The 17635-nt window shown below is 43.7% G+C and overlaps 2 protein-coding genes across 8 annotated transcripts in view; one reads left to right on the plus strand and one right to left on the minus strand.

Moving 5' to 3' along the window:
- Positions 1–725: 725 nt before the first annotated feature.
- ZNF397 (zinc finger protein 397) overlaps positions 726–17635 on the plus strand; it is a 50580-nt gene continuing 33670 nt past the window's right edge. Inside the window, exons 1-5 of the mRNA XM_070452842.1 lie at positions 726–796; positions 2114–2608; positions 2877–3018; positions 5521–6551; positions 16558–16606. Of these exons, the coding sequence (XP_070308943.1) occupies positions 2195–2608; positions 2877–3018; positions 5521–6551; positions 16558–16606 (1636 nt within the window). The 5' untranslated portion in view covers positions 726–796; positions 2114–2194. The remainder of the gene's footprint in view (positions 797–2113; positions 2609–2876; positions 3019–5520; positions 6552–16557; positions 16607–17635) is intronic.
- ZSCAN30 (zinc finger and SCAN domain containing 30) overlaps positions 7090–17635 on the minus strand; it is a 32878-nt gene continuing 22332 nt past the window's right edge. For 4 of the 7 annotated variants that reach the window (XM_070452844.1, XM_070452847.1, XM_070452846.1 and 1 more), the window contains exon 4: positions 10720–13937. In XM_070452844.1, coding sequence (XP_070308945.1) covers positions 13006–13937 — 932 coding nt within the window. In that variant the 3' untranslated portion in view covers positions 10720–13005. Of the gene's footprint in view, positions 8351–10085; positions 10203–10719; positions 13938–17635 lie in introns of those variants that run through there. The other 3 variants (XR_011482762.1, XR_011482761.1, XR_011482760.1) reach the window with 3 other exon arrangements.

Raw genomic sequence — 17635 nt, forward strand, 5'->3', positions numbered from 1 at the left:
AAGAAATGCAAATGAAAACAACATGAGGTATCTTTTTTAAAATTTATTTTTAATTGAAGGGTAATTGCACTACTGTGTTGTGCTGGTTTCTACCAAAATCAACAAGGAGGCTTCATTTTTTAATCTCCTGAATGGCCAAAGGAAAACTTAAACACTAAGACCTAAAGCCAGTGAAAAATGGAAAAAAAATCCTTACTAGAGACTCCAAGTCTGGGACCCCTGTCCTTGAAATATGGCGACTTCGGCGTCTCTGGCCACCAGTTACCTGACTTAGGGCAGAGTCTACGACTGTAATGTGGGCATAAACAGCTACTGCACTAAGCAGTTGTGAGGCTCAGACGATAAGAGTACTATAAATAGTTATTATTTTTTGTCCAGCCCAGTTCATTCACACGTTCACTTCTGTCGGTAGTACTGGAAATGCACAGGAATTACAGGAAAATTCGAATCATTTTCTGAAAAACTGGAGGTGAGATGATTCGGGAGTGACAAGACATCAAGGACGGAGGTGACTGAGGCCGTGAGCGGTGCCCTGGGGCAGCGGCTACTTCAGACGGAGACCCCCACCCCTAGAGCATCCTTGACCCAGCGTCGACGATCCTCGGGTCCCGAGGCCACCAAGAAGGCGAAGAGAGGACCAGATCCACGCACTGATTGGCTGTCTGTGAACACGGGGCGGGGCGGACGGAGGTTCGGGAGGACGCGCGAGCGGAAGGCGGCGGGCGGGTACTTCCGGTCTTTGTGGCTCTCTACTGCATGTCTGCGGCTCGCGCTCTGGTCGCTCTTGGGCTTCGCGGTGAGGGACGTGGGACCCGAGGCAGAGAGAGGGCGGGGAGGGCGCTTGGCCCGGGCGGCGGGCGCGGTGTGGAGGGTCCCCGCTGCTCCGCCTGCGCATCCCTGTGCGCCTTGTCGGGGCGGCATCTCCGAGTGTCCTGGGGACGTAGGGGAGGCCAGCAATCTAAGCCCCTGCTTTCCGGCAGAAAGGGCAATTATTCTCCCTCCACTGTGACTTTTAAGATGCTGCGATTTAAGCGAGGTATAAAAATAGAAAGGCTAGTACGACGGGGCTGGTAAATAAACTACAGATTTGTAGGCTAAATAGTCTGTTCTCTAAAGTTAACTTTAGTAGGTTAGGTTAGGGTTAAATTGTACTGATCTGTCCTAATTGAAGGGCATACCCTTCCATCGAAATTCTCCCATTCAAAAATCAGATCATGGTCGATCTACATTATGAAATTTAAAACATAAATTATTAGTTGCCATATTTCACTTTTTAAAATGTTTACTTCCCTGTGAGTTCTAAGCATTTTGAGAGTTTAGATTAACGTTTTTGCTTTTATGTCTCATAATATCTGACGTGTTTGGGGGCATATGGTAAGCATTTAACAAATACTTTTGGTTAATTCCTGGGTAGACTCTTATTCAGGCGAGTACCCAATACCCAGTACCCAATACCTGGCTCAGGACAAGAGACCATAATAAGTGCCTCAGTGTTTGTTGAGGAAGTGCATCAGATACTAAATTTGATCAAATGGCAAATGTCCAACGATGTTTTCATTAAAATCAACTCATGTTTAATATGAATTTAAAAATTTTTTTTTAAATATGAAAAAATTTTTAAAATTTAATATGAATTTTTATTCCTACCTTAGATGAAAAGCACCATAATTTGCCTTAAGTAAAAGGTAACTAAAAATAAACTTTTATAAAACATATCAAATCCTAGCTAGATACGGTTACCCATGGAAATCTGAGGCCTATATTTTAAAGAGAATTTCGCAAGTTTTACAGATGATGTTAAAGACAGGCTGTTCTCCCTGATGCAATCAGGATTGAAAGAGAATTGAAGAGGAAATTTCCCAATATGTGATTCAAGTTAATGCTTTCTTTTGCCTCTAAAATAATTCCTCTTAGTATAAATGTGGTAGGAATTCTACAGAATGAGAGACATTGAATGAGGTGAGTGATTTTTAGTTTTGTCGCTTGTTTGTTAGTTACGGTCTCCACCCTGATCCCATTCCATATGTTACTCCAGTGACTGATCTTTGTTATTACAAGTTCTTAGAGGTTTCTTTTCATCGCTGTAAGTTAACAGTGCTTTTATATCCTTCAGGAAAGAAGAGATTACCCAGAGAAGCTCTGAAGTACAGGACCCAGTTTTAGTGAGCTTCACGCTGAGCTCTTTCAGCCCAGAATGGCTGTGGAATCCAGAGCAGTTTCAACCCCAGGACCTCAGAATTCTCAGGAACAAGAGCTGATACTGGTGAAAGTAGAAGAAAGCCGTTCTTGGGGTCAGAAACTGAAGCAGAATGGGAGCACCCGATCCTGCCAAGAATTGTTTCGTCTGCAGTTCAGAAAGTTCTGCTACCAGGAGACACCGGGGCCGCGGGAGGCGCTGGGCCGACTCCAGGAACTGTGCTATCAGTGGCTCAGGCCAGAGTTGCACACGAAGGAGCAGATCCTGGAGCTGCTGGTGCTGGAGCAGTTCCTGAGTATCCTGCCGGAGGAGCTGCAGATCTGGGTTCAGCAGCATAGTCCAAAGAGTGGCGAGGAAGCCGTGACTCTGTTGGAGGATCTGGAGAGGGAATTCGATGATCCCGGGCAGCAGGTGGGAACAGGGAGATGTGATACGTTGTGGGGAAAGGAATGTACAGACTGGAGCATGTGGCATCATCATAAGAATGGGATGAGAATTTATCTCCACTGAACCATAACCCTGAAGTGACTACTAGGGCTATACCCATCTCTGTCCTTCATAGTTCTTGTGTCCCTGTCCCTCATCCCGGGAGATGTCTTTGTTAACCTCTAAGAGATTTTTACTAAGCATTTTCCCTAGGGGTTTTCTCACAGAGCTAACCATATTTTACTGATTTCAGGTCCCAGCTGGTCCACAGGGAACAGCAATGCCTTGGAAGGATTTGACCTGTCTTGGAGCAGCCCAGGAGTTTACACATATTCAACGCCAGCCTTTAAAGAAACAGCTGAAACCGTGGGAACCTTGCCTTTCCCCCAGGAGTGGTAAGAAATAGAAACTCATCTGGAAACTTATCAGGCCTCTGGTCTTGAGGATAGGGAATTAGCTACATTTTACAGCCCACTCCAGGTGAACCTCACCTTTATTATTCTAGAAAGGAGATGCTCACTTTTGCAGCTTTGTATTCAGTGGTCCTGGTGAATTGCAGTTAGCCCTCCTTGTGTCAGTTTGCCTGTCCTTTATTCACTTCCTCCTTCTTTACATAACTTAATAAGGTGCTAATACATGTTCTGTGGTGGGCAGTGGTGCTCTATCTTCAAGGAATTTTTGGGCCTAGATGGGGTGGTTGGCAAGCACAAAGGCAACTATAGTACAGTGCCAGGGAGTAAATTATAGACTAGAAGTAGATAATGGGTCCTACTACATATAAAGGCACCCAAGTCAGCTTTAGAGGCTCAAGGAGTACTTCCTGGAAGGAGAGACATCTCAGCTAAGACATGAACTGTGAGTAGAGGTAAGCTAAGTAAGTAAGTGGGAAGAGAAGCTTCCACGCTAAAGGGAAAAACTGTTTCTTTGCTCACAACACTTCTGACACTGGACATGTGGGGTCTTACCCCCTGTTAAGCTCTTCTGACACTAACTACCCGGAGCCAGTGCAGACCCCACAGGTTAAGGTTTCAGTCCCAAGAAACTGCCCCGTCCCCTGCCCTCCATCAGATACTAGTCTCACGTGTAGCGAGTCCCCAGATTACCCACACTTCTGTCCAGTTTGGTTGCAGATTGGAGGTTCCACAGCGGCATCCTGAGGTTTCATAATTTGCTGTAAGGGCTCCCAGAACTCAGGAAACACCTTCTTCACCATTTCCTGTTCATTGTAAGGATACTGGTGACCAGCCAGATGAAGAGGCCCACAGGGCAAGGTCCAAAAGGGGCCTGAGCACAGGAGCTTCTCTTTCTGGGGTTCAGGATGTGCCACTTTTCCCTGAAGCTCTCTGAACCCCTTTATTTAATATGTTATGGAGGTTTTTTTAGGCATGATTAATTACATCATTGGCCATTGGTGATTAATTAACTCAATCTCCAGTCCCTGTCTCTAACATTCAGGGTGGGGCTGAAAGTTCTAACCCTCCAGTCAAACTAGAGAACCTTTGGGAACCAGCCCTCCTTGCCTGCCAAGAGTCAACTCATTAGCATAAACTCCAGTATCCTCTCCTTTCCACCACAGATGAAACTGCAGGGTTTTAAAAGCTCTGTGCCAGGAACTGAGGGTGAGGCCAAATATATATTTCCCACATTACAGTGTCACACAAGCAAGGACCACAAAGTCCTAAAGATGAGAGAAGACAACCCATTCTGGGAATTGCAGGTAATTCGATTTAACTTGAAGAGAGAATTCCTAGGGAAGAGAGAGAAACTAGAGGGGCAGTTGGCACACAGGTTGTGAAAATGTGTCTGTCATCCTAACGGGTTTGTACAGTGCAGTGGGGTACAGCTGAAGGGTTTTAGATGAGGGACTCAGTTGCAGGTTTTAGGTTTTAGGACTCAGTTCCAGAGGGGAGAATGGATTTGAGGAAGGCAATGCAGAGTCTGGTTAGAGACAGTTGTATCCAAGTGGCCACAGGGAATAAATCAGGATGAGGTGAGAGATGGGGAGGATCACAGCTGAAAAAATACATCTGATGATTTAGTTTAGTTCGGGACATTTTGGTGTTTGTCAAATATTTATAAGTAACATGGCCAACTAACATTGGATATGAGTGTCTGGAGCTTAAGAGAACTGGGTTAGAATTGGGGATCTGGGGAGACATTAATATATAACCTAAGTAGTGACTGATGCTGAGGAGGTAGTTGGTGGACTCAGGACATGTGAGAGCTCAGAACAGAACTCTGAGGAACCTGTGTTCCTCATGACTGACCTTGAATCTGAGAAGGAACAGCCATAGGACTCAGGCTGATGTGTTTGGAAGAGAGTGTCTCTGGAAGGAAGGTGTGGTCCGCAGTGTCAGTGCTACAGAGAGGCCAGCTAAGAAAGATCCAGAAAGTAACCATTGGATTTAGCAGCTATGAAGTTGGTGATGTTGATGAGGGCAGGGTGGAGGGTGCACAGGTAAGGCAGACACCAGATTAGAGAATGGGGACCAGTACAGACTGCTGTTTGAAGAAGCTTTACTCTGAGTGGGAGTGAGGTTGCATGAGGGAGATGTATAGGCAAGGAGCTTGATTTTAAAAGATGAGAGAGACTTGAATTTATTTAAGTGCTGATGAACAGGAGTCAGCGGAGAAAGAGACCAAAACAGTAGGAGCAGAATGGTGGATAATTGGCCTACTGAAGTCTCAGAGGATGCAGGAAAGGATAAATTTCAAACTGTGGATGTAGGCCTTAGTGTTAGAACAGAGGAGGGACCCTATTTTGGCCAGTTAAAGAAAAGGTACATGCAGACAGCTATATCTTTGTGGGCAGGAGCATCTATTTTCTCTAACCTAGAAAGGGAGTATTGAAAGGGACTGGAGAGATAAAACATTATTTTTTGTTATTACCATTTCAGGTTGTGAGAATAATGAATCGGCAACAAAGAAGGACATTTCAGGAGAGAAATCACAGACACTTTCCCGGGAGCCTTCATTTGGAGAATTCAGTGAACACAAAAGCAGTTTAGAGTGGCAGCAAGGGAGTGCTCCAGGGGAGACACTGAGAAGATCCCCTTCCCAGGGGGGCAGTTTTAGTCCAGTAATCTTCACACACAAATCGCTAGGAAACAGAGACCATCCCGAGCCCCAGAGAAACGTGATTCTAAGCACAAACTCTGTAACGTATCAGAAAGTTCCTACAGAAGAAAGACCTTACAGGTGTGACATCTGCGGGCACAGCTTCAAACAGCATTCTTCTCTAACACAACACCAGAGAATCCATACTGGAGAAAAGCCCTACAAATGTAACCAGTGTGGGAAGGCCTTTAGTTTGAGGTCCTATCTTATTATTCATCAGAGAATCCATAGCGGCGAGAAAGCCTATGAATGTAGTGAATGCGGGAAGGCCTTCAACCAGAGCTCAGCCCTCATTAGACATCGGAAAATCCACACCGGTGAGAAAGCTTGTAAATGTAATGAGTGTGGCAAAGCATTCAGTCAGAGTTCCTACCTCATTATCCATCAAAGAATTCACACTGGTGAGAAACCCTATGAGTGTAATGAGTGTGGGAAAACCTTTAGCCAAAGCTCAAAGCTTATCAGACACCAGCGAATTCATACAGGAGAAAGACCTTATGAATGTAACGAGTGTGGAAAAGCTTTCAGGCAGAGCTCAGAGCTGATAACCCATCAGAGAATACATAGTGGAGAGAAACCCTATGAGTGTAATGAGTGTGGAAAAGCCTTCAGCCTGAGCTCAAACCTCATCAGACATCAAAGAATTCACAGTGGAGAGGAACCTTATCAGTGTAACGAATGCGGCAAAACCTTCAAAAGGAGCTCAGCCCTTGTGCAGCATCAGAGAATCCATTCCGGGGAAGAGGCTTACATATGTAGTGAGTGCGGCAAGGCCTTCAGGCATAGATCAGTCCTCATGCGCCATCAGAGAGTCCACACTGTAAAGTGACTTGTGAATACATTGAATACTGTAAATATTTCAGTCAGGCTTCTATCTTTGTCAGAAGGGTTTCATTTGCTTTGGAGTAAAACTCCATAGAGGTGGTTATAAAGTACCAGGTCTCAAGTCATCTATACAGCACTCCCCAGTGCTCATGCATATTGTCTCCTGAAAGCTTTTCCTGTGACTAACCAGAAGAGCAGGCGGAAGAATTGTTGCTTCCAGCTTTTCTCTTACCATTAGGAATCCTCAGGAGATGCTGAAGATGGGATTATAACATTGAAATCTCATTTTCCATGAGAATGTCACAAAGAGGGCACAGCAACCCAGACTCTTGTCAATGCATCTGATGATCCATGGGCCAGATTTGGGGGGTGGCATGGAGAGTATGAGGGACATTTTCTCAGGAATGCAAAAGGTTTTACTGACCAGTGGCAGGGCAGCAAGACATGGGAAACAGTTTCATCAGTGACTTATTGAGCCCAGGGCAGGCCAGAAGTGAGACAGTGAAGAGAAAATACAAATTAAGTTACCCAGCAGTTAGTTTTTGAGTGGCTGCTATCAGGCATAAGGGGTACAGTGGACAGTAAGCCCATCTCTGCAGTTTCATGGACAAGGCAGACAGACAGTGATCCTGGTTCCATCAGTGCTTATGTGACATTGAGTACCTGACCCAACCTTGGATCAGGGAAGGCCTCTGAGAAAAATTACCTGAAGGATAAGTGGGAGTTAGCCAGGGAGGTAGGCCAACAGGAAGAAAGTCTGGCACATCTGAGAAAAGGAAAAGGCTGTGTTACGTAGAGCATGGCTGTTGAGTTCCTTCTGAAGTAGATTCCTGACTATAAAAGAAACGTGGATGTAGCCAGAATCTTGTTTACTACAGTGCCTGTAGTTAAAACATGAACCAGTGGAAAAGTTTGTCAATAAAAAACCTGGAGTCTTTGGAACACAGGGTGGTAAGGAGCTTTGTCTTGGTTTGTGTGATCTCAGGGTAAGGGTAAATAGATAGTTTCCTTGTCCATCCTGGAGGCTAGACCTTCCATGTGGGGGAGGGCAGCGGGGCCAGAAAGAGCCCAGTCTGGAAGAGTCCTGGAGTTTCAGATCTCTCCCTTGCAGGCCTAAGGACTCCTTTGCTTCTTTGATCAGACCTCAGCTTCTAACTCCCAAGGCTCTGGGTCAGAACCGCTACGCTGCCCTGTTATCTGTCCCGGGCTGTGCCCCCACAACGGTGCACGCACCCGATTCAGGTGCTAAAAAATATTTGTTGCTGGGTCTCTGTCTTCTCCAAGCACCTCACATGTGTTCAGTTCTGTCTTTTTATCTGAAGTATCTCAGAGTCGGGAAGTTTGTCAGAGACCTCTAAAGGGAAGTAGCAGTGCCAGTCATGGTCCATCCTGAGACTGCCCTCGTTTGAGGGACCCAGCAGGAGATGTCTCCTCAGACAGGTGCTTCTCAGTGCAATGCAGAAGGGTATACAGTTCAGTCAGCAGCAGGAAGACATGTCTAAAACTTCTAACAGGTTGGAGGTGTAACACGCCTTCCCAGGTGGCACTGGTGGCAGAGAACCTGCCTGCTGGGGCAGGAGACAGGAGATGCAGATTCAGTCCCTGGGTCAGGGAAGACTCTGGAAGACAGCATGACAACCCACTCCAGTATTCTTGCCTGGAGCATCCCATGGACAGAGGAGCCTGGTGGGCCACAGTCCATAGGGCCACAGAGTGGGGCACAACTGATGTGACACCACATCACACACCTTAACGAAAAATACAAACCTTTTGGAGTCTCGTGTCCTGTACGTAGGAAAAAGAAGGGTTTTTCATGAGGATAAATAGAGAAGCAATGCTCCTGCTGGGGCATGAGCTTGTACTAACCAATAAGAATGGTGGGAGGGCTACAGCCCAGGCTTGGAAAGAGAATGTAAAGGATCAGTTACATGTAACAGAATAGCATGGTAAAGTGATTCAACTCCTGTTCCTCTTCCACAGAGGCAGACCCAATCAAACTGAAACGGGCAGAACAAATGCTAAGTAGGAATTGCTACAGCATATATTAGGAAAGGCAGATACTCTTCATAGAGTTCTTAACGTATACTAGTAAGAAACATAATAGGTACATGCATAGGCTTTGTATAGTTGTGTTATTTCTCAGACAGCCCTGTATTTTACAGGTGTGGAGATGAATGAAGGCTTAGGGTCATGGCTTACTCACGATCATGTAGCTACAGAGTGGTGAGGTCAGACTGGAAACTTAGGCAGTAGGAATACAGAACGTGTCCATGGAGCCACTTCTCCATACCATCTCCACATGAAAAGGTCCCAATAGAAAAAATAGTACTTAAATAGGCGAGTCACAGAAGTATAAATGCCAACGGACAATAAATGTTAGCCTTGCTAGAATTAAAAATGTATATTAAAGCAAGAGTTGAGGTGGCACGTTTTTCCCCCTCGTAAAACTCAACAAAGATTCAGGGAAATTGGGACTCTGATGCTGCTGGTGAGGTGTGAATAGACGCTGTCTGGCAATCAACACCAGAAGCCTTAAACACTGCCTTTTGTTAAAATTCTACCTGGAAATGTATGCTTCAGAAACCATCATGAATGTACACAAAGTTGTTTAAAAAAGTGATGCTGATTAATAAACGACAAAGCATATCTTAAGTAAAAGCACAAGACTGTGTACAATATGATTCAGTTAAAAAATATATTTATGCATTAAAAACAGTGGAAATATATATAAATTGGTTTGCCATACTGGTTATATCTGAGTAATAAGATTGTAGGTGATTTAATTTTTTTCTTGTGCTTGTGCCTTCCAACGTTGCCTACAATAAATATTTCAAACTTCTAAAGTTAGAGGAAAAAAAAGGTTTAAAAGGGAACGGAAGCCCAGGATAGTTGAAAAATGCCGAGAAAAGCACGTGCTTTCTATAGCATCTTTGTGCCTTCTGAGTCCCAGGAGGTTAGTTAACTCCTTAACTGTGACTTCCTCACTGCTAAATGGCAATGGCAGATGTATTCACCTCACTAGTGTACACAAAAGTCTGCAAATTACAAATTTCTGTGAAGAACAGTAGCCTTGACATGAAGACGTCTGTTGTCATTGGTGCTTTTCCATGAATTCTGCACCACAAGCAAGTCACCTCATAACTCTGGACCCTCAGTCCAAAGGAGCTGAAGTAGGAGATCTCTTTAATAGTTAAAGCTTCAACAGTCTTATGTTTATGAAATGGGGGGTGGGGGGATGGGCACCAAATAAGGTAGATGTCAAAGGTAATTGTTTTTCCCTTCACCAGAGTTGCTGGAGGAAAAGTAACCCATCTGTTTATTTTCTGCTCAGAACCCTCATTTCTTGGGGTGGAGAGGCAGTCCACTGTTTACCCTAAACAGATCCTGCACAAATTCTTGGATTTTAAAAGATGTGGAATGTAGGCACAGTGCTTAATACCAGTTTTCTACGTCTCCCTCACGTCCACTGGCTAGTTAACACTGTCTAGATGAGAGAATTAGAAATTTAAACACGTCTGACCTTGGTCTTAGCTCCCCTGTGAACAGCTTTGCTTCTTTTGCCCCTTGAAGTGAATCCTCAGAGCAGGGAGACTTGCCAGTCATTTCCGTGCAGAAGGAACTCATCTGGAGAGCATTTCTGCAAAGTCAAGAGGCAGGGTGAGTAGACAGACCCACCCCCTGCTTTCTGACCGGCCAGAACCAGACGCTGCTGCTCAGTAACTTTATCATTCACAGCTGTCTCCTTGGCAGGCGCAAACGATGGCAGATCTAGAGGGTCATGGGGTTTTCCTTCACGTGATTCTATTAAGGACCTGCTGAGAGGAGGGGGGAAAGCTGTGGCATTCTCCCAGACTCTTGCTCCTAAGAGGGGTGGGGAAGTGTCCTGATTCTGGTGGATGCAGGGCATGTGTATTCACAGACGGGACTTGCTCTGATTCCCATGTTCTTTCAACCACAGTGCAGCCCCAGATGTCCCCTCAATTTTGTGGCTTCACCTGGTGAACTGCATCCCCAGGGAGTAGCTAGCGTCTCAGACACGTTTTGGCCATGGAGTCAAAGCTGAGTATCACCAGCTCCCAGCCTTCCACAGCTCCTTCCCCTGTTCCCCCAACATGTTTCCACTTGTCTTATTGTGCTTATTACTGAGTGATCAATTTCAAAGCAAAACTTAAAACTCAAATTTTATTACAAGACATCTTGCATTACATTCTTATACTAAATAGTTGAAGTATAACAACAAGGTCCTACTGTATAGTACAGGGAACTATATTCAATATCCTGAGATAAATCATAATGGAAATGAGTATTTTAAAGAATATGTAGATATATAACTGAATCACTGCCATAGAGCAGAAATTAACAATATTGTAAATCAACTACCAAAAATTTTTAATGAACAGTTGAAGTGTATATTCAAAAGTATAAATGTTAAAAATCAGTTACTAAGAATGATTCACCAGACAAGATTATTACCAAGAAAAAACATATATGTGTGTATATTATATATATTAGGGTTGGTGGGTTAAAAAAAAAGAAAGTACTCTAAAATGTTAACAATGTTTCTATGGATGATGGGATCCTGGGTGATTTATACTCTCTCATTTTCTGTACCATCAAGATTTACACTTCACAATCAGGAAAAAATATGCAATGGTATTAAAAACATGAAATCATTTGATTGTCATCTACAGGAAAAGGCAGCTCTGTCCATCTGAAAAATCTTTTTCAATATCTGACTGACCTCACTAGTGATCCTATGGCCTCTGGACACAAAGGCTGTCCCCCCAGTCCCACCTCCCCTGTTACCCACAACAGCTTTGATCACCATGTCTTCAGAAGTGACAGCATCAGGAAGGGAAATTGGGGTATCCTAGAAGAGGACTCAGACTTTCTCTTAGGGATTAACTGCCCTCAACAATTACTGGTGAGTTAACTAAAACTGACAAAAATTAGCGAAGTAGAGTTTTGAGGAATCTGAGAGGGTAATTCAACAAACAGTCATTGCCCTCCAGTATCTTACATCGGTGAGTCTGATGAAGAGGAGGGCAAGCAGCGAATGAGACAGAGTGGAGCCTGGGAAGACCTCCTACTCCCGTGTTCCTCTCAGCTTATCGTCTCTGAGCCCCAGGGCCGTGGGACACAAACACTCCAGTCCACACTGTCCCTCTAGCATCCAATGTGTACTCCTTCCTTGATGTACAAATGTGTCTTTTTCATGCATCACAGCCAAGTCTCCCATCACACTAATTCTCTGAGTACTTCAAGAGATTGGGATTGGCCACCCAACTCAGTGACTAAACAGGAAGCGAGGAACCAACACCTCTCCTGGCTTCTGAACCAGGGGCCACGAGAACAAATTGGTGCCAGAGAGAAGTGTCAGAAGAAGGGATGGCTCCAGATCCTCTCTTCATGCCATCAAGCATGAGATAACCTCTGCGTGTAACAGTCTCTTCCTTCTCACTTTGTTCTGGCTAACCTCTACCCACCGTTTATGTCTTAGCTGAGATTTCATCACATCCAGGAAGCCTTTGGTGACTCATGGACGAGGTTAGGTATCCCCTGCCATCCATGCATTTCAACAGAATCATACATGCACACACACACATATATACATACTTACTTATATGAATATGTGTGTATATGTATTTCTGAATATGCATATGCATATAAGGGCTTCCTTGGTGGCTCAGTGGTAAAAGAATCGGCCTGCAATGCAGAAGCCACAGGAGATGCAGGTTAGATCTTTGGGTTGGGAAGATCCCCTGGAGAAGGAAATAGCAACCCACTCCAGTATTCTTGCCTGGAGAATCCCATGGACAGAGGAGTTTGGGGTCGCAAAGAGTCAGATATAACTGAAGCAACTGAACGTGCATGCATGCATATATATAAAAAAAACTCACTAGCCCTTAACTCAAGATGCAATGGCTATGTCTGCTGCTGATGAATGACACATACCAGGTGCTCAGTAAATGAGCAGACCTCAACTGACCTCAGCAGGAAGGCCAGGGCTGAGGAGAGAATAGACATGGCAGGAGAATGAGTCATCATTCCCCAGATACTACTATACTGATCCAGGGCATAATTCAACATTTCACAACCTCACAATGCAACATTGCAGAGAACTGGATAATTCTCAGCATGTGACTTCACCTGCAAATACAAATGCTCTTGCCTGGGCAGGGATCCTTGCCACTGGAGACATCACCTCCTAGAACATCTTATAAGGAGCTCTCTCAGGATCTCGTCCCTAACCCCAGATTTACTGTGAAGGTACCCATTCAACACTTCAACAAACAGCCTTCTGTGGATCTACTCTTACGACAGTTCATTGCACTGTAAGGACAAGAATTCTGCTCTCAGAAAACCTTTATCTTCTGTGGAGTCTCACCCCCAAAGTGAATTCCTAGCATTTCACAATTGTACAACTCTTACCCAACGAGTTACACTCTGGTGTGAGTTCTCTGATGCTGCATGAGGCCTGATCTATGCCTAAAGGTTTTCCTACATTCACTGCATTCATAAGGCTTTTCCCCAGTGTGTATCCTCTGATGCTGGGTGAGGGCTGAGCTTTGATTGAAGGATTTTCCACATGCATTACATTCATAAGGTTTCTCTCCAGTGTGAATTCGCTTATGTTCAATAAGGATAGAGCTTCTACTGAAAGCCTTACCACATTCAGTACATTCATAGCCTTTGTCTCCAGTGTGAATTTTCTTATGCTGAATAAGGGCTGAGCTCCGGCTGAAAGCTCTCCCACATTCACCGCATCCATAAGGCTTCTCTCCAGTGTGAATTCTCCGATGCCGGATGAGCTCTGAGCTGCCCCTGAAGGCTTTTCCACATTCACAACATCCATAGGGTTTCTCACCACTATGAATTCTCCGATGTCTAACAAGGTCTGAGCTCAGACTAAAGGCTTTGCTACAATCTTGACATGCATAAGGTCTCTCTCCAGTATGAATTCTCTGATGTCTAATCAGCTTTGAGCTCTGGCAAAAGGCTTTCCCGCAGTCCAAGCACTCATAGAGCTTACCCCCAGCAAGAATTCTCGGTTGTGTTTTAGCATTTGAGTTCAGGCTGAGACTTCCTATACTTTTATTACATTCCAGGAGACTCTTTTCTGTGGAGATTTTCTTGGTGAAGCTTGCCAGGCTAAAATGTTTTTCCTGGGAAGGGAACTGACTCAGTGTGTTCCCAGAAGAACTACCTTTCAGTTTCTCAAAATTGTCCAGACCTCCCAAAGCTTCTTCAACTACCTGTCCTGAAGGAGTTTCCCCAGGGAGTCGTCTTGGAGGTATTGTGATTGCTGATGCAACACATTCAATAATTTCTTGCTTTGCTGTCAATACTCTGTCAGCCACAAGTTTGCCATCTAAAAATGTGAATAGAAAATGCAAGTGTCATTTGCTTCCCATGCTGGAAGAAAAAACTTACTATAATGAGAACAGAAAAGAAATCAAGTGAAATAGGTGTTTACCTGTTAGAAAGAAAACTCTTAAAAATTAGCTTCCAAATCTAGAATTAAGAGAAGTGACTTGGGGTAGTGAGAGGTGCCCACCCCCAGAGAGTACTATAGACTAGAATGAGAGTCAGCCTGGGAAAGGAGAGCGAGTGAACAGCAAAAGACATTAGCTAAAGGAGATGGTGGTAAACAGGAGTAGCAATGAGAGAACAGGAAGCTGGGAGACAGTCCTGGGTTAGAGGAGAAGGTGTGTTTTTAGGTAGTGAGGGAAAGGAAAAGAGGAGATAGGGACAATGAGGCTAACGAAAGATGTCTGAGTCTTGAATTTAGTCCTTGTAGAAAAACAGGGGAGCAGAAGATACAGTTAGAAAACACTTCAAGGTTTAGAACTGAACAGAGGTAGGTGGTGCAAGGGCTTCCCAGGTGGCGCTAGTGGTAAAGAACCCACCAGCCAGTGCAGGAGACGTGTGTTCGATCTCTGGGTTGGGAGGATCTGGAGGACAACATGGCAACCCACTCCAGTATTCATGCCTGAAGAATCCCATGGACTGAGGGCCACAGTCCATAGAGTCTCAAAGAGTCAGATATGACTGAATCAACTTAGCACGCATGCACACAGGTGGTGCAAAGGTAAACGGCAGATTCTGGCAAGTTCTTGGTTGATCAAATAATTACAAGCAAATAGAATACAATATACAGAGCATAATAATGGGATCCTGTGAATTCCTGACTCATTCAGGGTCTGGTGGGAGTCTTCCATGTTCACTTTTTTATTGATAAATGGTCAAAGACGGAAAGGAGAGGCAGATATGACTGCCTGGTGCCAAACCTTCAGCTCTCACACAACACACCCCTCTTGTTTCTAGATTTCTAGTAACTCAAAACAGGAGGCTACTAAATGATGGCTAAGGTAACTTGAATTATTTTGCATGGAGAAAATCTGAAAAACTGTTAAGTTACTTTCCACCTCCTTAAAGTCCTCTAAACTTATACGCATTCTAACAGGTCAGGAAATGAAGACTCAGAGGCTATATCATTGATATGTCTTGCTGTTGTTTAGTCGCTAAGTCATGTCTTGACTCTTTGCAACCCCATGGACTGTAGCCCGCCAGGCTCCTCTGTCCATGGGATTATTGGAGTGGGTTGCCATTTCTTTCTCCAGATCTTCCTGACCCAGGTATGGAACCCAGGTCTCCTTCTTGGCAGGCAGGTTCTTTATCACTGATCCACCAAGGAAGTTATATGATGTAAGGTCATAGAATAGATAATTGGTAGAGTTAGGGTTCAACCAAAGATGCTTCACATCAAGGTTTGCAGTTTTCCCTCCATATCATTTGCCTTCCTTATTGGAAGGAAGCATGGCTATAATTGCACTGAGGGAAAAAATTTTTTTTTAACATTTTTGTTTTATTTTTGTAAAAGCATGTTTTTATATGAAAATAAATACCTTTTCTGATATTACTGTAGTTTATGATACTTCAAACACAACAATAAAGTCTCACAATGATTATCTGACCAAAGCAGAGGGCTATCCAGCTTCTCTTTCCCTCACTCCTTACCATAAATCACAGATGGATGACACTGCCTCTTAGATTAGGATGGAACACTCAAATTCACACTGTTCTTGGATCTTAGACAGAAAGTTAAATTAATCAAGCCTGTGCTTGTTCAAAAAGGGAAAAATTATAAATAAAAGCATAATATATAAAAAGGGCTGAAGAATAATAAGCACCAACTTGGTTAAAGTCAGAGAAGTAGCAACCCAAAAGAAATTTTCTGAAAGTAGTAAATAGATCAAATTATTAGAGTATAAAGTGGCAATAAAATTTTGTAGGGACAAAATTACTGCTGTGAACATTAAAACAGCTACATAATTTACAGGATTTAAAATATCTCTTACTCCTTGGAAGGAAAGTTATGACCAATCTTGACAGCATATTAAAAAGCAGAGACAGTCTTCCCTTGCTCCTTGAAGCCTTGGAATGGCATCCATTCAAGCAAGAAACCAGTAGGTCGCCACTGAAATGACTGTGCAAAGGGAGCCCGAGCCGATGAGGGACAGTGAGTGGCGGTGTGGTTTTCTGGACTCTGTTTTTCTAATAAAGGAACTCTGAGGACCGATCAGCTCTTGCAGGTCTAAAACCATGGCCCGGGCCATTCTATTTCTAAGCCAGACATAATTGAGTTATTGGAGGAAGGAAGAAACCCCTGGATGGTTGTGAGAAAAGAAGCAAGAAGCTGGAATACAGACCTCTTGCAGCTGCTATACATCTTGGGACATATCAGGTCTCTAGCTCCATGAAGAAAGGTGCCAGCTTCTGCAGAATCCCCCCATTGTCAAAGCTGAGGTCTTGGAGAACATGAGATAACATGGACTCTAGAGCACAAGCTCAGTAGTTGTGGCGCGCGGGCTTGCTTGCCCTGAGGCATGTGGAATCTTACCAGACCAGATTTGGATTTAAGTTATAAAATAATCAGCGATAGAAAAATATTTGTATCTGGGAAACATTCATCTCTTTTTCTGCATCAGATCATTCATGGTGGTGAGAAACCCTATGAAGAATGTGGGAAGGCTTTTTGTTGTGCCTCAAACCTTGCTCAACATGGAAGAGTTCAGACCGGAACAGACTGCCAGGACTCCAAGATGGCGTCAGTTTTACTACTGAAGAAAAAGAAACTCCTGGATGTCAAATTAAGGGAGCTGCCAAACTGGATACTAATGCGAGATTTCATCCCTAAAGGCATTGCTGGAGCATTTCAAAGAGGTTATTGCCAGTATTACAAGTTAAACATGAAGAAAGGGAGTGTCGCTGGGCTTTCTATGGTGCTGGAAGCTTACATCCTGATCAACTGTTGCCATTCTTACAAGGAACTTAAACAAGAGCAGCCAAGCGAGTACCACTGAAGAGGGCACATTCTGCATTCCTGACCATCACCTTTGCCAGGCACCCCTGAATCCTTTCATAGCCTAGTGGAGAATTAACACCCAATTAAAGATGACTGGTTAAAAAAAAAATCTCTTAGCAACTTTCAAATCAAGTAATATGAATTATAATCACCATTCTGTATATTACATCCCCATGAGTTATTTACTTTATAATTGGAAATTTGTGGCTTTTGGCCTCTTCACACCTTTCAGCCACTGCCTCTGGCAGTCATTAGTTTCTTCTAATGTTTCTTCTGTATCTGTGACTTTCGTTCCATCTTTTTGTCTTTTATTTTTTTTTCCAGAGTCTACATATAAATGAGGTCATACAGTATTGGTATATGTCTTTCTCTGTCTGACTTCACTTAGTATAATGCCCTCATCCATCCATGTTGTCACAAATGGCAGGATTTCCTTCTTTTTATTATTGGATAATATTCAATTGTATACATGCCACATTAAAAAAAAAATCTCTTAATGATGTCTTGTTTCTATGTCTCTAAAAAATGCAGCATTGAACATTGGAGTGTAGATACATTTTCAAAATAGTGATTTTGGTTCCTTTGGGTAAATACCAAGAAGTGGAACTGTTGGGTTAGATGGTAGTTTCTAGTTTTAATTTTTTGAGAAATCTCCATACTGTTTTTCATAATATCTGAACTAGTTGACATTCTCTCCAGCA

This window comes from Odocoileus virginianus, chromosome 22 (genome assembly GCF_023699985.2).
Source record: "Odocoileus virginianus isolate 20LAN1187 ecotype Illinois chromosome 22, Ovbor_1.2, whole genome shotgun sequence".
In the NCBI taxonomy this organism is placed as follows: domain Eukaryota; kingdom Metazoa; phylum Chordata; class Mammalia; order Artiodactyla; family Cervidae; genus Odocoileus; species Odocoileus virginianus.